The 24045-nt window shown below is 42.0% G+C and overlaps 1 protein-coding gene and 1 long non-coding RNA gene across 4 annotated transcripts in view; one reads left to right on the top strand and one right to left on the bottom strand.

Annotated features, from left to right (window-relative positions):
- Positions 1 to 11895, top strand: part of RRP1B (ribosomal RNA processing 1B) — a 36897-nt gene extending 25002 nt beyond the window's left edge. For all 3 annotated transcript variants that reach the window (XM_073359277.1, XM_073359285.1, XM_073359292.1), the window contains 4 exons: positions 872 to 1611; positions 4662 to 4808; positions 6169 to 6235; positions 8490 to 11895. In XM_073359277.1, coding sequence (XP_073215378.1) covers positions 872 to 1611; positions 4662 to 4808; positions 6169 to 6235; positions 8490 to 8677 — 1142 coding nt within the window. In that variant the 3' untranslated portion in view covers positions 8678 to 11895. The remainder of the gene's footprint in view (positions 1 to 871; positions 1612 to 4661; positions 4809 to 6168; positions 6236 to 8489) is intronic.
- LOC140917155 (uncharacterized) overlaps positions 5322 to 24045 on the bottom strand; it is a 40077-nt gene continuing 21353 nt past the window's right edge. Inside the window, exons 2-3 of the long non-coding RNA XR_012160727.1 lie at positions 8086 to 8250; positions 5322 to 5522 (exon numbers count right to left, since the gene is read on the bottom strand). This is a non-coding gene — a long non-coding RNA (uncharacterized lncRNA). The remainder of the gene's footprint in view (positions 5523 to 8085; positions 8251 to 24045) is intronic.

The raw sequence follows: 24045 nt of genomic DNA, 5'->3' as shown, positions 1-24045 counted from the left end.
AGCCTAGTGGGTCCGGTGGGCTTGAGAGACTGAGCCGCAGTGCGCATGCTGCTCTTTTTAGCATGCTAGCTCAAGCCCTGCTAGTACAAGTCTGTCTACCCAGGCCGGGAGGCTTGCTCCCAGCTGCAGGGCAGACATACCTAGTGTGGCTTGGCAGTGTAACAGGAAGAGATCATTTAAGTCCATGATCAGTTGCTTGGGATTCACCGGTTTCTGAGTCTCATTGCAGTGAAGGGTAACGGGTGAAACCGTGACATCATTGAAGTCCATGGGAATTTGGCCACTGATGTCAGTAGAGCTAGGATTCCACCCAATATGCCGCAGATTGGGAAGAAGCTGTGCTTTGCCTTTACTCAATCAAGTACTATTGGTATTTACTGTGAAAGCAAGAACATATCTGTCCTCTTGAAAGAGGAATGCCATTAGAACATTTAGCAATTAGGGGGAATGTCTGGAAGAGAGGAATGGAAATAAGCTATCTAGGAGACATTACAGCTGTTTCTACCATCAGGGTTTGCATTTACATTGCTACAAGCTTAATGTTCCTCAAGAAAATCTCCCAGAGTCGGTTGACACATAAGCTGCCTTTTAATGGGTTTACCAGCAGGAAGGCCTCCAAGAGAGAGCACCTTGATGGGGTGGAGATATTACTACATTAGAACTATTCATGGGCAACTGCTGGCAACCAGGCAGTAACATGAAAAAAGGCAAGAAAAGCATTAATAGGCCTGGAAAAAATGTTATAGACTCTCAGTGGCCCTATGTGCAGTAAAGATTTAGAGATGTAAGGAAAGCAACTTCTCTATTGCAGTTGTCTTTTCATTTTATATTTGGGTTAAATGTTACTGCTTCTGATTTTGCCTCCTTGCAGAGAAGGATGGAAAAGAGGCATCAAGTACGGAGGAAGATGATGCATCAGGACTCCAGAAGAAGAGGAAGAGGCGGAAGAAGAGGGACTGTCAAATTGCAGACTCGGGCACAGCTGATGGGACAAGTGAGGAGGGGGTACCTGATGCATTTGAACCCGAAGAACCCAACAAGGGCAGAGCACCAGAAACTAGTAAAAGAAAAAATAAATCTCTAGACCAAGAAGCAACTGAGACTGGAATTGGAGTAATCAGCAGTGGAGGAGATGGCGACAGCTGTGCACAGGATGCTCTGACGGACGTGATGCAGAATAAAAGGAGACAACTCAAGAAAAAGAATACAAAACTGCAGAAGGTTCATGTAAAACCTGTATCTCAAAATGGACCAGCTAATGCCAGTGCCCTGTGGGATGGCAGTGACTCTGCCACTGTAACTACTACCAAGATGGTAAAAAAGAAACAGAAAATGGGGACTGTCTTACTCAATGGCTTATCTGAACAGGCTGCTCTTCAGTCAGAACAGGAAAGCTTGCAGAATAGCCTTACAGGAGAAGGGGACTTTGAATCCACACTGCCCCAAAAAGTCAAATTGAAGAAAAAACCTAAGTTGGGCAGTTTAGACGGGTTCAGGTTCTCAAACCAGAAACCACCATCCCTGAAAAAGAAGAGGAAGATCAAGGAAGTGATAAACTCTGTGGAAGTGAAGGGATTTCTTGAGGCTGCATGCAAGAAAAGCAAAAAGAGTGTAAGCAGAGGGCTCTAATTCTCTTTTGCCTGTGAGGCTTGTTTGAATTCAGTTTGAGCTGAGTGGTCTATAGGATGTTTTTTTTACATGCATTAAATTCCCCTTGTCAAGGAATAACAATATCAATTGGGAATTAAGGGAGTGGGAGGGTCCTATGTGTATATTTACCCTCTTTCAACACCCAGGAATGTCATGTATCTGAATCTAAGGTCATGACTTTCATTGCTCATAGTGCTTCCATGACTACTTGTGTGAATGAGCCAAATTCTTGGAAGAAGGGCATTGCATCCAATACTGTGCTCAACTTGTTCTTGGCCAGGAGGCCATCTCTGATGCAACAATAATAGTTCCTTGCAACAAATTATGATCATTTTGATTTTTGTCCCTTACACCCTCCCTGGGGGGGGTAAGTGGAGGCAGTCTGAATTTACAAAGCATTTAGAGTCCACAAATATTTTTGCAGGTTATGACTTTGCCAGGATTCCTGCAGTGTTTGTCTGTTTTTGTTTTGTTTTTCTCTTGAAATATTCTGAGTTTTCCTTAATGAAAATTATTGAATATTTACAAGTTATATATTTTCATTTTGTTTCCTGATGTATTTCAGACATTTTAGTCCCAGTTTTTCACCTCACACCATTCATTTTGTCTTTTCCATGGTTCAAAGGAAACTATTCTGGAAACATTTATGCATCATGTTTGTTCCTCTTCCTTAAAAACCAGGTTACTTAAGTACTGTGTATGCCTTGGTTACACACCAATTTAAACAAGTTTTAAAACCTAGACAAATTGGAGGATTGGGCCAAAAGAAATCTGATGAGGTTCAACAAGGACAAGTGCAGAGTCCTGCACTTAGGAAGGAAGAATCCCTTCTACAGACTGCTACAGACTAGGGACCGGGTGGCTAGGCAGCAGTTGTGCAGAAAAGGACCCTAGGGGTTACAGTGGACAAGAAGCTGGATATGAGTCAACAGTGTGCCCTTGTTGCCAAGAAGGCTAACGGCATTTTGAGCTGTACAAGTAGGAGCATTGCCAGCAGATCGAGGGACGTGATCATTCCCCTCTATTTGGCATTGGTGAGACCTCATCTGGAGTACTGTGTCCAGTTTTTTGTCCCATACTACAAGAAGGATGTGGAAAAATTGGAAAGAGTCCAGCGGAGGGCAACAAAAATGATTCAGGGGCTGAAGCACATGACTTATGAGGAGAGGCTGAGGGAACTGGGATTGCTTAGTCTGCAGAAGAGAAGACTGAGCGGGAATTTGATAGCTGCTTTCAACTACCTGAAAGGGGGTTCCAAAGAGGATGGATCTAGACTGTTGTCAGTGGTAGCAGATGACAGAACAAGGAGTAATGGTCTCAAGTTGCAGTGGGGGAGGTTTAGGTTGGATATTAGGAAAACCTTTCTCACGAGGAGGGTGGTGAAGCACTGGAATGGATTACCTAGGGAGGTGGTGGAATCTTCTTCCTTTGAGGTTTTTAAGGTCAGGCTTGAGAAAGCCCTGGCTGGGATGATTTAGTTGAGGATTGGTCCTGCTTTGAGCAGAGGGTTGGACTAGATGACCTCCTGAGGTCCCTTCCAACCCTGATGTGTTTTAGAATAAAAAAAATCTTTAGTTAAACCTGTGCGAATTTGTGTATAGACGAGGCCTAATGGTATGGTCCTTGGAGGGCTAATAACTCATACATATGATACTGTTAGAAAGTTTCCAGAGCTTTTTATACGTAATACTGTGATCATTTTTTTAAAGGGCTATGTGTTCAGAGAATGAGTGATTCATGATAGTATTGGAAATTGGCATTTCCAAATTGCAAATCTCACATTTCTGCCATTGGAGAGTTTGCAAGATATTGAATCTTTAAACCTGTCTCTGGTGCAGAACTAAATACTGCTTCACTCCTTTATGATGTATAAAGATGGATTCCTCTTTTTTTAAATCTTTTGTTTTAAATTGTGTAATCTCAGGTTCTCACTTCTCTGTCTTTGATGGAGGGGCTTAGCTACACCTGAAGAATGATGTCCCACAAAGCTGTATTCTGAACTGCAAATTGCCCTGCCTCCAGCAGAGAGGAGTTGGAGATGTTTTGATTCTTGGTTTCCCAAGCATGAAAAATTTTGAGAATGGGAAGAAGCAACTCTATACATCATAAAAGAATAGAAAAGGGCAAAACCAGAAATGTTCAGAATTGCTTCCCAGTTTGCCTGTTGAAATTGGGAAGCTAAGACTTCTTCTTGTTTAAAGTGGAGCATAATTTTAATAGTTCTGGTCCCATCGGTGGTCATGAGATTCAGATTGTGTTGAAAAGGGACCCCTCTGATCTCCCCCTCCTTTTATTTATTTATATATATTTTTAAATAGACAAACTGAAAAATGCTAGTTTAGATTATGAGGAGAGGGCAGCCACTCAGTGGCCAGTGCTCTACAAGAGACTTTGGTTTCGTTCCGGGTAGCTTTCTGGGTCCCCAGGCTAAGATGTTAGCATATTCAGTCCCTAGAGAGGAAAGCATGCTTTGTATCTCTCAGTAGCATCCTGTCCACTCCTCTGTCCATCCAGCTAAAGGAGTAGAGTTAAATGGACCCAAAAGCAATCCTTGACCCTAGTGGGGCGGAGGGAAAGGGGAAAGCTTCGGAGCTCCCAGATGGACATAGACGGGAGTAGGGGAACCTTGTGCTCCTGAAAATGATGCCACTATCTGGACCCTGACAGAGCAGGCACGTGTCTTACAAATTCCCTTCACCTTCCAGAACTCCATCAATGCACCTCCTTTTCCCATTCAGCAGTCTTGCTATTCCAGCACGGGCCTTTCTTGAACAGAGATTTCCAATCATGCAAACTTGTGAGGCATTTTTGTAATGGGGGCAAATGTTAACCAGGGGGCTATCAGGTGACTGCAAACTAACATTCATTCATGACGAGTTACCATTGTTTAGCTGTGGCCACCACTGGCAAATGGCTAGCATTAACCCTAGCATCCTCTATTTCTCAGTTAGCTGCTGCTCTTTTTCTCACACTGAGTAAACTTTTTTGTTTTATTTTTCCCCTCCTCTTAGGAGATTGGTGGCACTCTCGCTCCATTAAAGAAAAAGAAGGCAAAGACAGGGAATGACTTCATGAAATTTGAAAAAACAACTTTACCAAAGCCAGTGTTCTTCAGGAAAGCCAAAGGCAGCCTCTCTTCAACCAGAGCCTCCATGCAGGTAAAATGACCCTGATTAGGTCTGCCAAAATTGGGGGGTTGCCTTAAGTATGGCTCATGGAACTCCAAGATGTGGCTCACAGCCACCTGCATCTACAAAAACAGAGGGCAGCTTGCCCAGATGTGGGTCCCAGCCTGTGATACTCCATCTGGATCACACCAGTGTCTCAATCTAGTTTTGCTGGGACCTATCGTCTCCATGGGCAACATCTGTGACTGTGGAAGGGCAGCTGTTGTCTGCTCCATCCTGTGCAAACTAGATGCAGCCCTGAGGCTCCTGGCAAATTCTCAGCACTGTTCATACTTGGTAAAAGTTTGGGAACCCTAACCTCGATGAAAACTGGCCTGGAGCTCCTCAGCAGATAGAGTTGTGATTGCCGTGGGGTTTTTAATTGTCCATTCAAAAAGTTTTATACACGCACACACACACACACACTTTTTACACACACAAGCAAAGCTGTCAGTGTGAGCAGTTTAAACTCTTCAAAAGTAATTTTATTTAACTTGTTGCTTGTACATGGCTGGATTATCTGCCATCTGAGTTGATCACAATGATCATCCCCACAGTTGCAACATCTTCTGTCTGGGTTGCTCTTGCGGGCGGTTGTCTTCCTCTTCAGGGAGTAAGGTGGAAAGTGAAGCCTCTGTCTATGTCTAACCAAGCTCTGCCACCACTTCAGTCTCCCCTAATAAACTGCACTAATCTTCTCAACACCTGTAAAATAGGCAGTTTTAAAATAATAATAAAAATATTACCTAACAAACCACTTGAGTAGTGTAAACTGATTCAGGCATATTTTCTAAGGCTGACAAACTGGGATGGTGACATCTTTAATTGTTTAAAAGAAATCCCTCTTGTGGAAAGAACAGTTTTGAGTGTTTACATTATTTTGAGAATAATAAAAGAACAAATAATTACAGATGGGCTCTAAGCTTTGCAGTTCTTTCTTTTAATGGAGGCTTGTAACAGAAGAGGCCTTCTGAAACAGCCTACTTGTTTCCATATAAGCCTCTTAAACTTTCTCTCACTCTTTCTAAACCCTGTTCAAATTATGCTTTGTAACACCCTCATAACTCAGTGGGCTAAGAGTGCTGTGAGGCCAGTGTACTTAACACCTGGGAGGAAAGACAATCTTCTCAATTGTTGGCAGGCTATCTAGTCAGCTTTAAGAAATATCATTCGTTCTTGTCCATTACGATGGTAGCTGCTAAGCAAACACTGCTGTGCCTAGGCCTTTAAGGTGGGGAGGGTATCTACAACAGGGGAAGAAACTGGGACTCCTCAAGAGTTTCAGCAGGGAAACGGAACGTAATGTTGCCTCAAATCAACCTTTATTTGCCATCTTCTTTCTATTCTGTAGTTAAACATGCTGCAGTGTTCCAGCTCCAAAAAAGTCACCTTTGGATTGAATAAGAACATGACTGCAGGTGAGTTTAATGTGTCTGCATACCTTCACCAGGTCTTTTGAGGTGCAGTGGGGCAAGGATGAAAGCGGGGGAGGTGAGATCTACACAAACAGTATGTAGAGGTGGATGTGGAACCTGTCGGATGCTGCTTCTGGAGTTTGTCTTTTTGTCACAATTTTGGCATTGTTTTTGATGCTGTATATGATCTCATAAATTAAGGAAATATATACACGAACCTACTATAAGATGGGTGGACAACTGGTTGGAAAACCATTCTTAAAGAATAGTTATCAATGGTTCACAGTCAAGCTGGACGGGCATATCAAGTGAGGTCCCGCATGGATCTGTCCTGTGTCCGGTTCTATTCAATATCCTTATAAATTATTTGGATAATAGCATAGAGAGCACACGTATAAAGTTTGCAGACTGGGAGAAGTTGCAAGTGCTTTGGAGGGCAGGGTTAGAATTCAAATTGATAAACTTGAGAAGAAGGATGAAATTCAAAAAGGATCAAATGCAAAGTACTCCACTTAGGGAGGAGTAATCAATTGCACAAATACAAAATGGGAAATTGCTTAGGAGGGAGTATTGCAGAAAGGGATCTGGGGGTTATATTGGATCACAAACTAAATATAAGTCATCACTGTAACACTGTTGCAGAAAAAATAAAGATCATTCTGGGATGTATTAGCAGGAGTGTTGTAAGCAAGACATGACAAGTAATTCTTCCACTCTACTCAGCACTGAGAAGACCTCAACTGGAGTACTGTGTCCAGTTTTGGACTCCACAGTTCAGGAAAGATGTGGACAAATTGGAGAAAGTCCAGAGAAGAGCAACAAAAAATGATGAAAGGTCTAGAAAACATGAGCTATGAGGAAAGATTGAAAAAATTGGGTCTGTTTAGTTTGGAGTAGAGAAGACGGGGGGATATGATAAGTGTTCAAGTTCATAAAAGGTTGTTTTAAAGAGAAGGGTGATAAATTGTTCTCCTGATCCACTGAGGTCAGGACAAGAAGTAATGGGCTTACATTGCAGCAGGAGAGATTTAGGTTAAACATTAGGAACCATTTCTTAACAGTAAGGGTAGTTTAAGCACTGGAACAAATTACCTAGGGAGGTTGTGAAATCTGTCAAACCTGTTCTTAAAAACCTCCAATGACGAACACCTGTCAGGGATGGTCTAGGTAATACTTAATCCCCTGCATTGAGGAAGGATTGGACTAGATGACCTACTGAAGTCCTGTCCAGTCTTAGTTTCTGTGATTCTGTGAAACTCCTCTTCTTCAAATTCCCCACTGCTTCATTCTGCCTCCCAGCAGAAACATCTGTGAAACACTGATGGCCCATGCTCCATGGGATGGGAATCACCATTGTTACGGCAAAATTGCAGTTTTACTTTGGCTGCCTCTGCTGACTATGATATTAACAAATAAGTATCCCCACACACAGACTGTTACATGTCCATGCTTTTCTTGGGGACATATTGATGAGTATAAAATTGAAATTGATTTCTAATGTAATGAGGCAAGGTATCCATTTTCTTACCTTTTCGTCCCTCTCTAAGATGCAGATCACATCTTATTTCAGCACTGGAGTAACAGACTGTATATTTTCCCGTGGGGGGGTGTGTGTGTGTTTTTGTGCTCATAAACCATCTTTGTGAGGAGAATTAAGATGCTTAAACCCTGCTGCCAGCAATGGTCATCAAACGCTAGGACCATGGGATTTAAACAGTATGAATAGTGACCTTGTTCCTTTCCTTCCTTTCAATGGGAAGATGTAAATTTTGTTAGGAAACCTAAATCAAGGGCTTTGTCTGAATTGCCTCTTTACAAAGAGAGTGTTTTTGGGTACCTTGCCTCCCACTTACGATCATGGAATAACTGGCAGCTGCAGGAATAGGAGGGAAGTATTTAGCTGGCTTTTAACACGATAGAGGATCTGGTAACAAGGAGAGCTGCACCACGTGGCCAGCCAGTTCTCTCTGGGTACCACCAGTCAGTCCGTGGGTTACAGCTGGAGGTGGTAGCACAACCTAAAGAGAGAGTGATAAGGCACCATCAGGAGCTGGATATTTAGGCTGACCTCTTCCGTACCCCCTCCCCGCAAATCTTTAGGTTTTTGATTTTTGCTAACAGCCTGGATCTCGTGCATTAATGGCAGATTTCCTTGATACCCATTTGGGTGCCAGAGCAATCAGGGAACTGGGGAGCTGCCTAAATCTCTCAATGTCTGGCTCTCTAATAGCTTTGTCCTTTAACTTTTATTTGACAGAATTTAAAAAGACAGACAAAAGTATCTTAGTGAGCCCAGAAGGAGCCTCCCGGGTGGCTTTCAACCCTGAACAAAAGCCTCCCCATGGGGTGCTGAAGTCACCTGGTACACCCACAGGAGAGCCCCAGATGAAGAAATCATTTGTAACACCAGCTAAGAAGAGACCAACTGCTATGGACTTCTTTTAAGCCAACTTGGAGTGGCCTACTTTTGTACATGACATTTCAGGAAACTAGAACTTTCTCTGGAGGTATTTTGGACTTCTCTATTTTTTTAAATTGCTCTGAAGTGTATATAAAAGGTTCTGATTATGACCTGGGATACGGCTGATTTTACCACATTTTCAGCTGTACCTTGTTTAGTATCTTGTTCCACCTGTTACAGAAAAGGGATTAAAATGAAACTCTGCCCAGGTTTCCAAAAGGTGTGGTCTCTCCCCATGACATTCTCAAGAGATTTGCTAGTTAAAGAATGTTAGGGTCAATACTTCGAGACTGATTTAAGAAAACTTGCTCTTCAAGCTGCTTGACTGTCTTCAGCAGGTCAGGATGTTAAAGAGAAAATGTGGATGTTTAAACCTACTAGTCAGCTGTCGGTGTATTTACAGATTTGCTCCTGACTATTGCCTCGTATGTCATTCTGATCACTGGCATTCTGGTTTAGCCTTTTTCTACTAATGAGCTGTTTAATCGACTTCTGACGATTGAAACCTAGTGTCTCTGTTTTAATGGACCACTTCACTTTCAGTAGCCTTCCTCATGGCAGCAAAACTTTTTTCCATGGATTAGAAATAAAGTAGCTGTTCAGATGATCATTTCATCTACAAACCCCTGACATTGATTGGCCAGTCAGCTGCTTATATGCAAACCACCTGAATATCTGTAAAACAAGTGCCAAATATGACTTGTACTTCACTATCACTTGTGGTGGCAGAGTTGGCTTTTCCACATTCTTCCTTCTACCTACTACAACTGCAATAATGCTATCATATTTGAGAAGTCTCTTGTATTTTAATGTTCAGTTCTGTCTTCTTTCCCAAAGAGATTGCAAAAGTTTCAAAACAATCTTTGTTTCCTCCTCTATCAATTGGCGTCACTACATTTTGAGCAGAGGTCAGACTTTCATTCACTGAATGAAGTTATACCATATTAAAGCAAGTGAGATCAGAATAGTGCATCTTTGTTTAGAATACGCATCTCTCTGAAAACCTTGGTGCCTTTAAATACAAGGTAGAGCTTTATAGCCCAAGCAGCTCATAGCTTTTTCTTTAAGGTAGAACCAGAAGCATTATTTGTACAGGATTTTTTTTTTTTGGTATGTTTTATTCTGCATGGAATATTCAGGTATTCTATGATTATCCTATGATTTGACTTTTGTTTTAATTTTGTTTCTTACTCTTATGACTTCAGTCAAGAATGAAAGAAACTTCTGTAACAGACCATTAATTTATTCTGACAAATTATGATGGGGCGGGGGGAACTATTCTATAATCTGGTGCAGTAGGTCTTTTCTGAAAGACCTGCTTATAGAAAAAGATTTGAACCAGACCTTTGCTTTGGACTTCAGTCTTAAAGCACAGTGGAGTGTCAGGACACAACTATTCATTTAATTTCCCTCTGTTACTTCTGGGAATCCATAGGCACAGAAAGCCTATATCATTATCTTGTCATATCAAAACTCAGATGTTTACTTCAGCCAATGGAGTAAATATGTAACATCTATCTAGAAAGATAGATAGATCCATATCTTTTGACCAGTATTTGGTACCTGCTGTCCTCTGCCAAATAGTTCCAACAGCTACTAGAATGAAACTGTACCTTCTGAGAAACCAGTTCATTTACAATTTTTCCAAAATATTGTATAATTGTAAATTGATGGTGCTCAGTGTTAAATGGCTCTTGCTATTACGCTAAATTAATGCCAGTCCATGGCTTGTGGTACTGACATAAGAGTTTTAGAAAATCATTTAGTCCTGCTGTTTGAATATTACTACTCAGTCAAAATGAAGGACTGAATTTCAGTGTATTTTTTGTTATTGATCTGGCTGCTCAATAAAGAACTAAGGAGCATACATCTGACAACAATATTAATATTTGCTGTTTGGTACATTATTAATTTATAAATATGAGAAATTCTCATTGTAACAAAGAAAATGACTTATTCTGAGAAGACAGTGGTGAGTAGGAGTTAACAAGGACTAATCAATAATATGTTGTGCTGTTTACCTTGTACTGTGGGTAAGAAGTCTCTTGTGGAATATGCATAATAGCATTTGTATGTGCATGGACTTCAATGCATTATGTTTGAGATTCAGTATTCCTCCAAGGATGCAGATGCAACACAATCAGTGGGTTGAACCTGGTGTATGTAGAGACACCGGTGATCAGAAGTTCAAACAAAATGTTGATTTTTTTTTTTTTTTAAATCTTTCTGCAAGCATCTTTAAATTATCTCATCCCTCTTTACTGGTTCTGGATCCTGTGACCCAGTGCTTGTCCAAATGTACTACTGCCCACAGATGCTAAATGGTGTGGGTAAAAATGGCGGTCACCGTTTAATGAATATTGTAGTGATATGATTGTTCATTGGGGTTCATGGATTTATGCATACTGTGTCTGTACCATTATATTGGTGGAATGTCTTGTAAATATGCATGTGTAGTATGTATTTCATTTTCTTCAGTGGTGCCTGGAATTTCATTAAGGACAAGCTTTTAAGAAAACCCAAAAAACTGTCATTGCAATTTCTAGATTAAATTGATTAAATTACCCAGAACATTTCAGTAATGGAAATTCCAGTAAACATTTGAAGATAAATAAAAGGAGAAATTAATGCAACATCTGGGATACCCACTGTACAAACACAATTGTAGTACAAAGAAATGGATTTTTTTTAAAAGTGGGTTCTAATCAGGTTAATATCACTTAATAATTTTATTCCAAATCTGCAGCTGCCAACCATATTCAGCATTGAAATAAACAGAAGGGTGGAGTTAATGAGGTTAGGATTAAAAAGACAATATTTCGTAATGGGGATCTCTCTCCATTTTTTTATAAATCTGGTCAACTTTGTACTTGTCAAATTTTTCTGATGGTTTGTAATTCTTTATAGTTTTAGATGAACTCAAAAGCACAGAACGAATCCTCGAGGAAAACCTGTTTAAAATTGTATTTAAAATATCTGTCTGTAAAAGCTGTTATTTTTTATCAAAGCTTAAAGCTTTGTGCACTCTCGTTCCTTTTATTCTCTTGTTTCCTGAACATAACTTTTATTGCAGGCAGGAAATATGTTTGTTGCATTACTTTGTGTACATCTGCAACTGCACTGTTAATATAAATATGGATGGTTAAACATTGGATCTTTTAGTCAAGTCCAATAAAATTGTCTTTTCTGTGGATTTTGTATCTTGCAGTGATTTCTTTTTTAGTTTTTTTTTTTTTTTTTTGGTCTGTTTCCTTTTTTTTTTTTTTGGTAATACCCAGAACTGAGGAGGTATCGTGCATATTGGAAGTAAAGAGGTTAGTGGCTGAACATGCGTGTCCACATGGCCATTGTAATAGGAACCACTGAGTAGATGTCAACCGAAGAATAAAGACTCCTTAAAAGAAACAAAATAAGATAAATACCATAACTACTTGGCAATTTAGCCCTGGTCTACACTACGAGGTTAGGTTGAATTTAGCTGCATTAGGTCGACTTTATAAGCGATGCGGCTAAACAACCAATCCCGTTCCATCGACCTAAAGGGTTGTTAAAATCGACTGCTGTACTCCTCCACCATCACAAGGGGAGTAGCGCTAAAATCGACCACCTTAAGTCGAATTTGGGGTAGTGCACATGCAGCATTGTGCAATTCGACAGTATTGGCCTCTGGGAGCTATCCTAGTACTCCAATGTGACCACTCTGGACAGCACTTTCAATTCCAATGCACTAGCCAGGTACGCTGGAAAAGCCCTGGGAACTTTTTGAATTTTTTGAATTTCATTTCCTGTTTGGTCAGCATGGCAAGCTCAGCAGCACAGGTGACCAGGCAGCTCCAGCATGGAGCCAACGGGAGACACTGGATCTGATTGCTATATGGGGAGAAGAATCTGTGCAGGCAGAACTCTGATCAAAAAGAAGAAATGCTAATATGTATGCCAAAATCACACAGGGCATGGTGGAGAGAAGCTACACCAGGGACACACAGCAGTGCCGCATCAAAGTCAAGGAGCTCAGGCAAGCCTACCAAAAGACAAAGGAGGTAAATGGTTGCTCTGGGTCAGAGCCCCATACATGCCGCTTTTATGATCAACTGCATGCCATTCTAGGGGGGGGATCCTACCACTACCCCACCACTGTCCATGGACACCTGCAAGTGGGGAGTCTCGCGCAACACGAAGGAGGATTTTGTGGATGAGGAGGAGGAGGATGCGCAGCAGGCAAGCGGAGATTCCATTCTCCCCAGCAGCCAGGACCTTTTCATCACTCTGGAGCCAATACCCTCCCACAGCGGGTTCCCGGACCCTGAAGGCAGAGAAGGCACCTCTGGTGAGTGCACATTTGTAACTACACTACAGGGGTTAAAAACAATAGTGTTTAATGTTTGATTTGCCCTGAAGAATTGGGATGCATTAGTGGCCAGTACAGCTACTGGAAAAGTCTGTTAACGTGTTTGGGGATGGAGCGGGAATCCTCCAGGGACATCTCTGTGAAGCTCTCCTGGAGGTACTCTGAAAACCTTTGCAGAAGGTTTCTGGGGAGGGCTGCCTTATTTCGTCCTCCATGGTAGGACATTTTACCACACCAAGCCAGTAGCAAGTAGTCCAGAATCATTGCAGCACAAAGCATGGCAGCGAATGGTCCTGGGTTTTGGTTGCATTCAAGCAACATTCAGTCTTTATCTTTCTGTGTCTGCCTCAGGAGAGTGATATCATTCATAGTCACCTGATTGAAACGGGAATTTTTGTAAGGGAACAGTAAAACGACCCCGTTCATGCTGGGCCGTTTGCACTTTGTTAAAAGGGATCATCCCAGAGAATAGCCATGTGGTGGAGGAAGGGTGCACTGCACATCCACTCCAAAACCGCAGCCCTTCCTTTTAAATGGCAAATCCAACCGGCATTGCTTGCTACGGGAAAGGAGGGCACTGCAGTTTGAAACCATTCCCACATGTTATGAAGGCGGAAGAAGCTAACCCCATGTATCCTTTGGCTTACCATGGCTGCCTGGAAACCGAATTCTGTTGTCCAGCCATGTGTGATGTCACCATACCGGCAGGCACTCAATATAAAAGGCAAACTGTGACCTTGTACCTAAAGCACATGTGCTGTCTGCTGTGAATTGCTTGATTCACTGTGAAAGAGTCTCCCTTTTGTTCTCAGAAATGTATCTTAAAATTTACTCTCCCTTTTTAACCCCCTGCAGGTGAAAATGTTTCTATGCTTCCCGTATCAACTCCATCCCTGAGGTTATCGCAGATTAGAAGGTGAAAAAAACACACTTGCAATGACATGTTTTCCGAGCTCTTGCAGTCCTCCCGCACTGATAGGGCACAGCTGAATGCATGGAGACATTTGGTGGCAGAGGCCAGGAAAGCATTCAGTGAGCGTGATCAGAACACGCAGGAGGAGATGCTGAGGTTAATGCGGGAGCAAAGGGACATGATCAGGCATCTGGTGGAGCTGCAGGAAAGGCAACGAGCACAGACTGCTGCTGCATCCATTGTATAACCGCCGGCCCTCCTTGCCAAGTTCCATATCCTCCTCACCCAGACGCCCAACAACATGGGGGGAGGCTCTGGGCACCCAGCCACTCCACTCCAGAGGATGACCCAAGCAACAGAAGGCTGTAATTCAAACCGCTTTGATTTGTAGTATGGCTACAATAAGCAATGTGACCTTGTCCTTCCCTCCCCTCACCCAACCTGGGCTACCTTGTCAGTGATCTTCCTTTTTAAAAAATAAAGAATGCATGGATTCAAAACAATAGGGCTTTGCCAGCTGTGGTCAGAGGAGGGAGGTGGATTAGCTTACAGGGAAGTAAATTCAACAAAGGGGGCGGTTTTGCATCAAGGAGAAAAAAACACAACTGTCACACCCTAGCCTGGCCAGTCATGAAACTGTTTTTCAAAGCCTCTCTGATGTGCAGCATGCCTCGCTGTGCTCTTCTCATCCCCCTGGTGTCTGGCTGTTCAAAATTGGCCACCAGGCGATTTGCCTCAACCTCCCACCCTGCCATAAATGTCTCCCCTTTACTCTCTCAGATATTATGGAGCACACAGCAAGCAGCAATAACAATGGAAATATTGGTTACACTGAGGTCTAACCTAGTCAGCAAACAGCGCCAGCGAGCTTTTAAACATCCAAAGGCACATGCTACCACCATTCTGCACTTGCTCAGCCTATAGTTGAACTGTTCCTTACTACTGTCCAGGTTGCCTGTGTATAGCTTCATGAGCCATGGGAGCAAGGGGTAGGCTGGGTCCCCAAGGATAACTTGGCATTTCAACATCTCCAACGGTAATTTTCTGGTCTGGGAAGAAAGTCCCTTCTTGCAGCTGTTCGAACAGCCCAGAGTTCCTAAAGATGCGAGTGTCTTGCACCTTTCCCAGCCATCCCACACTGATGTCGGTGAAACATCCCTTGTGATCCACCAGTGTTTGCAGCACCATTGAGAAGTACCTCTTGCGGTTTACATACTGGTTGGCAAGGTGGTCTGGTGCCAAGATAGGGATATGCGTTCCATCTATCGCCCCACCACAGTTAGGGAACCCCATTGCAGTAAAGCCATCCACTATGACCTGCACATTTCCCAGAGTCAATACCCTTAATAGTAGAAGGTCACTGATTGCCTTGGCTACTTGGATCACAGCAGCCCCATGGTAGATTTGACCACTCCAAATTGATTCCCGACTGACCAGTAGCAGTCAGGTGTTGCAAGCTTCCACAGGGCTATCTCCACTCACTTCTCAACTGTCAGGGCAAGTCTCATCTTGGTATTCCTGTGCTTCAGGGAGGGGGAAAACAACTCTCAGAGTTCCAGGAAAGTGGCCTTACGCATTCGAAAGTTTTGCAGCCACTGGGAATCATCCCATACCCGTAACACTATGGGATGGGATAGTCTGCGCCACCAGTCTGTGCTTGTTTGCCGGGCCCAGAATCGGCGTTTCAGTGTATCAGCTTGCCCCACTGCCGCCATGATGTCCCAATTGCCACATCCTCTGCTTTCAGGAACATGTGTCCATGTCTTCCTCACAGTCGTCCTCATGCTGGCATCTTCTAGCCAGGTTCTGCACATACTGCAGGATAATGCACAAGGTGTTTACAATGCTCACAACAGCAGCGCTGACCTGAGCAGGCTCCATGCTTGCCGTGCTATGGCGTCTGCACAGGTACCCCAGGAAAAAAGGTGTGAAACGATTGTTTGCCATTGCTTTCAAGGAGGGAGGGAGGTGAGACTGACATGTCCCCAAAATCACCCACGACAATGTTTTTGCCCCATTAAGCAATGGGATCTTAACCCAGAATTCCAATGGGTAACGGAGACTGTTGGATAGCTACCCAAAGTGTACCACTCCATGAGTCAATGCTAGCCATGGTATTGAGGATGCACTCCGCCAACCAACTGCACTTAGTGGGGACATACACAATCGACTGTATAAAATTGCTTTCTAAAGATCGACTTCTATAAAATCAACCTAATTTTGTAGTGTAGATAAACCCTAAAATTCCAAGCTGAGGAAGTGTTGGGGGAGGAGGTATACCTCAAAGCTATAATCCCTATGCCTCACTCAGGTGCCTAAGTGGGTAGAGTTGCGCACTGTGACGGCTCTCTGTATATTCTCCAGCAGTAAAACATAATGTATTCAATTACAATGATCACATAAGTACTAAGAATTCCAAGAACTATGCTATATGCATGCATCTAAAACAGTCAGGTCACATTTTCCTGACTGAAGAACTAAACCTTCAGTATCTAAAAGATACTGAAAATCTAATTATTCAGTCATGAAAATATGATCTGTCCGCAGCAACAGGCTCTGGGAGGAATGTAAAATAAATATCCTAAAGAACCCAGAAAGAGTGATTTCTTTCCAAATAAAATCTCTTACAGGCACTGGACCTCTTGTAATGTGAAAGATTAAAAAATACATTTCTTCAGACTTTAATAAGTGTCTTGGGCGGGATCTATTTTGGCAATGTTTGAATAAGATTCCATTTGAGTAACAGTAATTATGAGCATGCAGTGAGAAGATAAAATCACATATAATCTTCTATGCTTGTGGGTTTGGTTTGTTAATCCTCCGCAGAGGACCAGCAGAGACGAAGGCATGACTTGGTTTAGAACTTGAACTATCTTTTTGCTGTTGGGTCTCTCCTGCTCAGGCTTCCGGCTCTGCCATGCGGAGAAGCTTGCCATGACTGGTGAACATGTTCAGTGGTTATCAGACTTTGTTGTTGATCCCAGCCCCTTTCTTAAATCCCACTACTGAATCCACTCAAGTGGACTGCAGCCTAAATAGCTAGCTAGATTGGTACTCCTATAGCCCCTAACAATGAGGTTTCTGAGTGTGTGACATTTATCTTCACAATACCTGATGATGGTAGGCAAGTGTATTATCCCCACTGGGGATCTGAGGCATTGATAAATTTGCTGACTTGCCCAAGGTCAAACAGGTAATCTGTGGCAGCGCTGGAATTTGAACCACAGGACCCACATTCCTTCCCTGTAGAAAATATAGAAAGCTTCTCAAAAGTGCACATAAATGATGCCCACTCTAATCTGACCATCACAAGGGGAAAATCATGTAAAGATGACTAAAGGAAAAACACTTAAAACAATACATACATGAATGAGAGCTGAATTCCTGGATTTCCATGGGTCTTAGTATAGAAGTCTTCCCTAACTTTGGGTTTAGCTAACTCCCATTTACCGTTGCCTTGGATGGAAGTTGGAACACACCTTTGGTGGACAAGTCCAAGTCCCAAACTATTTGTCTTTAATGTAAACTTCCATTATTAAGCCAAACACTCAGTGTAGTTTTCCTCTTTAAAATGTAAATATATTTTTCAAGTGATAGCGTAACTATTTTTAATATTTTTGCAGTTAAGATTGGAATCTTATGACAGCTGTCCTGGATTTCATTACTTAATAATGAGGCTGCGAGTTTGTCACGGAGGTCCCGAATTCTCTGACTTTCCATGACTTCTGCAGCGACCCATGCCCCTGCCCCAGTCCCACCAGCCACTGCTGAGACAGTCTCGGGCCACCTGCGGCACCCCTGGGCAGTCCATCCTGCCGCCTTCCGCCCTCCCCCACAGTTTTAATCAGGGGTATATGGTAAAAGTCATGGACAGGTCACAGGCCGTGAATTTTTGTTTACTGTCCATGACTTTTACTAAAAATACCCATGACTAAAATGTAGCCTTACTTAAAAATAATGCTAAAATAACTCTGACATCTGCTATTTTGAACAGAGGATGCAAATGGTAACTCAGAGTTCTGTTCCCAGAATTGCGGTGCCCTTGTTATCTGTCCCTAGAGCATATTTATTTGATAATAGTGTACTGGTATCAGGCCTACATAGCCACTACACTGACTGAAGACTTGGGTTTCATGGTTCATGGAATTCAGGTAACAGAACTTGAAAGATTCCTGGACGTTCCGGTAACCAGCACGGATATTTCAGAGGAGCCTGTTCTCCTTTGTAGGAATTAACATCAAACATTTGACACATGAAAGTTAAAAGGATGCCAACTCTAAAAATAACTTGTTTGAAAACTTTTTAACTTACTGTTGTTGCAAGTAACCCCTAAGATTAGTAAAACTGAAGGAAGTTAGTGGTGGAGTAAAAGGGAAAGAAGTTTGTTTACTTTGTGCATTTGACAGCACTTTGTGCATAGTAATTTTAATTGTTTCCCTATATAGTCCATTAACTTGCAGAACAGACCCTATTTCTTATAAGTAGAAGAGTGGAAAAAGATTCTTTAAGACATTTTTTTTTAAATTTCAGGACATACTAGTTACAGGATTTTTATATCAGGAAAATAGAAAATTTAGTTTTCAAAAAATTGAGGTTGACTATGTCCCTTTTAAAGAACCGATATGGATCTCTAGTTGTACTAAACAGCTGCATACATCCTTCTTGCAGTCGTCTCCCCTAAGTGTCATTGTTTTAGGCACCTGGAATAGATTGTACAGTATTTGGCAAAAACAAAAGAACACCGTTAGGTTTTCAATCTGCACTTCCGACAGCCACCACCTAGTGTAAGACTTCTTCACTGGCACACACTGAGCTATACTTATATCTTTGACCAAGAAAAAATAAGAATATGGGACTAAAGTATACAGGCTCACTTCTAATGTACATTGTTGCAAATTGTCCAATACGCTATTAAGAATTTATCTTTATTTCCTATTCATTTCTTTATATCTTGACTATGGGCTTTTTCTCTCTTTGTTGTCTCATCTCTGGAAGAAGAATGCAGCAAACACCAGTAGCCAGGAATGGGAGGTGGCTATCTGATGAAGATCTTCCTATAGAATAGTTCTTCTACAAAGCAACTCATCAGTCAAGGAAACGTTACTAAGCTAGAGACAACTTAAAAATCATGCTGCTTCCATCCAAGTGCTCACCAAGTGTGAAGCTGGTTATCTTCCAAGACAGATGAGATAGGGTACATTATAAGGTTAGGTTTCAGAGTAACAGCCGTGTTAGTCAGTATTCACAAAAAGAAAAGGAGTACATGTGGCATCTTAGAGACTAACCAATTTATTTGAGCATAAGCTTTCGTGAGCTACAGCTCACTTCATCGGATGCATACTGTGGAAACTCCAGAAGACATTATATACACAGAGACCATGAAACAATACCTCCTCCCACCCCACTCTCCTGCTGGTAATAGCTTATCTAAAGTGGTCACTCTCCTTACAATGTGTATGATAATCAAGGTGGGCCATTTCCAGCACAAATTCAGGTTTTCTCACCCCCCCCCCCTTTTTTCCAAAAACCACACACACAAACTCACTCTCCTGCTGGTAATAGCCCATCCAAAGTGACCACTCTCTTTACAATGTGTATGGTAATCAAGGTGGGCCATTTCCAGCACAAATCCAGGTTTTCTCACCCCCCCCTTCCCCACACACACAAAATCACTCTCCTGCTGGTAATAGCTCATCCAAACTGACCACTCTCCTTACAATGTGTATGATAATCAAGGTGGGCCATTTCCAGCATAAATCCAAGTTTAACCAGAACGTCTGGGGGGGGGGGGGGGGAGGAAAAAACAATGGGAAATAGGCTACCTTGCATAATGACTTAGCCACTCCCAGTCTCTATTTAAGCCTAAATTAATAGTATCCAATTTGCAAATAAATTCCAATTCAGCAGTTTCTCGCTGGAGTCTGGATTTGAAGTTTTTTTGTTTTAAGATAGCGACCTTCATGTCTGTAATTGCATGACCAGAGAGATTGAAGTGTTCTCCGACTGGTTTATGAATGTTATAATTCTTGACATCTGATTTGTGTCCATTTATTCTTTTACGTAGAGACTGTCCAGTTTGACCAATGTACATGGCAGAGGGGCATTGCTGGCACATGATGGCATATATCACATTGGTGGATGTGCAGGTGAACGAGCCTCTGATAGTGTGGCTGGTGTTATTAGGCCCTGTGATGGTGTCCCCTGAATAGATATGTTGGCAACAGGCTTTGTTGCAAGGATAGGTTCCTGGGTTAGTGGTTCTGTTGTGTGGTATGTGGTTGTTGGTGAGTATTTGCTTCAGGTTGGGGGGCTGCTGAAACTGCTGAACTGCTGAAACTGCTGAACTGGAGAGTGAGTTTGTGTGTGTGGGAAGGGGGGGGGTGAGAAAACCTGGATTTTGTGCTGGAAATGGCCCACCTTGATGATCATGCACATTGTAGGGAGAGTGGTCACTTTGGATAAGCTATTACCAGCAGGAGAGTGAGTTTGTGTGTGTGGTTTTTGGAAAAAAAGGGGGGGGGGTGAGAAAACCTGGATTTGTGCTGGAAATGGCCCACCTTGATTATCATACACATTGTAAGGAGAGTGATCACTTTAGATAAGCTATTACCATCAGGAGAGTGGGGTGGGAGGAGGTATTGTTTCATGGTCTCTGTGTATATAATGTCTTCTGCAGTTTCCACAGTATGCATCCGATGAAGTGAGCTGTAGCTCACGAAAGCTTATGCTCAAATAAATTGGTTAGTCTCTAAGGTACCACAAGTACTCCTTTTCTTTTTGCATTATAAGGTTAGTTTGGCCACAGATTAACATTTACAGTTCATTAAGTGCTGAACTAAACTTAATAGCTGTGTTTGCATAGAGATCTGGCAAAGAGATTTCTATGCTGATAACACTAATAAGCTTAGCATTTGGTTTTCAGGTATGTGTAAAAAGTCTTTTTCTAAATTAGAGGATTACTTAATATCAAATTATTTTTCTCTTACCTCACTCTAAACAGATGATATAGGGATCCATTACTTAGATAGGAGAGATTGTGAACAATTGAGCTCCTGAATCATATTTGGTTGAATTCTCCAAAAAAAGAGAGAGGTTTGTTTTTCTGGAGAAACATTGCAATTTAATTTTAAATGAAACTCTTTGTATTTAGCTTTGTTAGGTGTTGACAAGTACTCCTCCATCTTTGCCAAGGTGGGTGTTAGCTGCTAGGATTGCCATTGCTATGACCTGGGGGAAAATGTTTAATACACGATTGCTTGGCAGGTGATTTTATGAAAATCTGGTGGGGATGAGGCATAGAAAAAGTCACTAGCTTTAAAAGCAAATTCATGGGTCCGATTTTGGAATGCAAAGCTACCTTAATCACATGCGATAAAGCTTAAATTGGATTAAGAAATTAGCATTCTTTAAGGACACTCTCTTCCTAATTAAGAATACACAAACTTCCACTTGTTTTTATGCTGTATCTACATTGTACCTTCTGTTTACCATGTGTGACCTTTTTTATTCTTTAATATTTTCTTTTGGATTAAAAACTCAGCACGTCTGTCTGAATTTTTTTTATTTCAAGATGACTAAAACTGAAAGATTAGAGAAGGAATGTGTCTGTCTTCAGTTGGTATATTTGACAGCACTTGGTGTATAGTCATGGGTGGCCCAGATTTTTAAAAGTAATTTTTAGGTGCCCAACTTGTGACACCTTAAAGGAATCTGATTTTGAGAAAGTGCTGAGATCACATCCTCTGAAAATCAGCTCCCTTTATAAGGGGCCTGAATTTGGGCCCCCAAAAATGAAAACACCCGAAATCTCTAGTGACTTTAGAAAATTTAGGGTGTAGTTTCCCACATACAATTAGTTTATTTTGTTTTTTGAGGGTCTTTCACATAGTAGCAAGGGAGAAAAGTACTTTAAATGTGATTGTAAAAACACATAACTTGGCAGGGGAGTTTTGAGGGGTATATTACCTGAAACTATTTTTACCTGGATTTCAAGATGACATTGTCTCTGTATAGTAAATACCATCTGTCCTCCAAAAAAGCCAGCAGATATAACATTAAATTGGAAGGGTGGAATTTTCAAGTGCCCAGTGTTGGCCTAACTCTGCTTCCTCTGAAGTCTGGCAAAACGGATCCTTCCTCCAAAAGTGGCTAGTACTGGCTGTTTCAGAGGAAAATGTAAAAATCCCACAGTAGGCAGATGTGGAATAATCTGTCCCCCACATTAAGTCTCACCCATTAGTCAGAGAGTGGCTTAAGACTTGAAATATGAGGTTTATATCTCTTCCAAAGTTTTTGTTATTACTCTATTTATACTTGTTGTCCATAGAAGTTCCATGACTTTTTGAATCTTGCAACGTTCTTGGTCTCAACTACTTCCTGTGGCAGTGAGTTCCAGAGTCTAGTTCAGTGTTGTGTGAAAAAATGTTCCCACTTACTCCAGTGGCAGCAGAGTTAAGCCAAGGCTGAGCACTTGAAAATGCCACCCAAAACACAGCCTGGTATAATTATGCAGTTCATGAGCTGAATGGTCAGTTTAGTAAGATGTTTTTTCAGATGTGCATATCGAATAATAAAAATAAGATTTGCCTGAAGTTAGTATTTTGTAACTGCGTGAAAGAATTTCCTGCGTGGCTTCCTTTCTGAACTTTTTTTGCAGAGCTGGACAAAAATTTTCTGAGGGGAACAGTTCTCCATCAGACAATGCTGATTCAGCCAAATTGAAACATTCCATGGAAACTACACAGCCACTGCCGCCTCCTCCTCAAATCTTTTCTTCCCCTCTGGCAGAGAGGGGAGAATTGAACCCAGGTCTCCCAAATTCCGGGCAAGTGCTCCAACCACTGGGCTTAAAGTCGTAAGGTAGGCACCTCCTCCTCCATCTGCCAGATTTTGAATTGGACCCAATACAGTAAGTGGCCTCTGAGCACGCCTAACTGATTGTTCCCTGCAGGTGACTTAAGTAGCCGAATGCCTGTCTTCCCCAGTTCATGGATCACCCTGGGGCTTAGGTAAGAGCGAGGCATCTGGACACGCAGAGTGAGGCTGCAGTGCACATGCACATAGTCAGGAATCAGAGGAACAGCCGTGTTAGTCTGTATTCGCAAAAAGAAAAGGAGTACTTGTGGCACCTTAGAGACTAACCAATTTATTTGAGCATGAGCTTTCGTGAGCTACAGCTCACTTCATCAGATGTTTACCGTGGAAACTGCAGCAGACTTTATATACACACAGAAATCATGAAACAATACCTCCTCCCACCCCACTGTCCACTGCAGGACAGTGGGGTGGGAGGAGGTATTGTTTCATGATTTCTGTGTGTATATAAAGTCTGCTGCAGTTTCCACGGTAAACATCTGATGAAGTGAGCTGTAGCTCACGAAAGCTCATGCTCAAATAAATTGGTTAGTCTCTAAGGTGCCACAAGTACTCCTTTTCTTATAGTCAGGAATGTAGTCAGGGAACCTTTACAGCAAAAAGCAGGCACTTATAGGGTCAGCAGAAGTTTTGTGGATCATAGTTGAGCCAAAACTGGGAATTAGATGCCTGAAACAGGGACTTGGGCATCTAAGTCTAGGGTTTAGGTGCCTACGTACTTTTGTAGATCCCACCCGAAATGTTTATTCTTTTTTAAGGAACACAAATCATTCTGTGATTTCCTGTGAAATCCCTCCCTTTGCTGAGCCTTGCATTAGAACAGGGGTCAGCAGCCTTTCAGAAGTGGTGTGCCTAGTCTTCATTTATTCACTCTAATTTAAGGTTTTGTGTGCCAGGAATACATTTTAACATTCTCTTTCTATAAGTCTATAATATATAACTAAACTATTGTTGTATGTAAAGTAAATACAGTTTTTAAAATGTTTAAGAAGCTTAATTTAAAATTAAATTAAAATGCAGAGCCCCCCCTCCCCGACCGGTGGCCAGGACCCGGGCAGTGTGAGTGCCACTGAAAATCACCTCACATGCCGCCTTTGGCACGCATGCCGTAGGTTGCCTACCCCTGCATCAGAAAAATCAGTAGATTGCTCCACTTTCTCTGTAAAAAGAGCCAAACAGGTGGTCCATGGCAAAAAGATTAGGCAACTCTGAGATTT

The sequence above is a fragment of the Lepidochelys kempii genome, chromosome 1 (assembly GCF_965140265.1).
Source record: "Lepidochelys kempii isolate rLepKem1 chromosome 1, rLepKem1.hap2, whole genome shotgun sequence".
In the NCBI taxonomy this organism is placed as follows: domain Eukaryota; kingdom Metazoa; phylum Chordata; order Testudines; family Cheloniidae; genus Lepidochelys; species Lepidochelys kempii.
The sequence above is the reverse complement of the archived record's forward strand: the minus strand, read 5'-3'. Positions and strand labels throughout refer to the sequence as shown.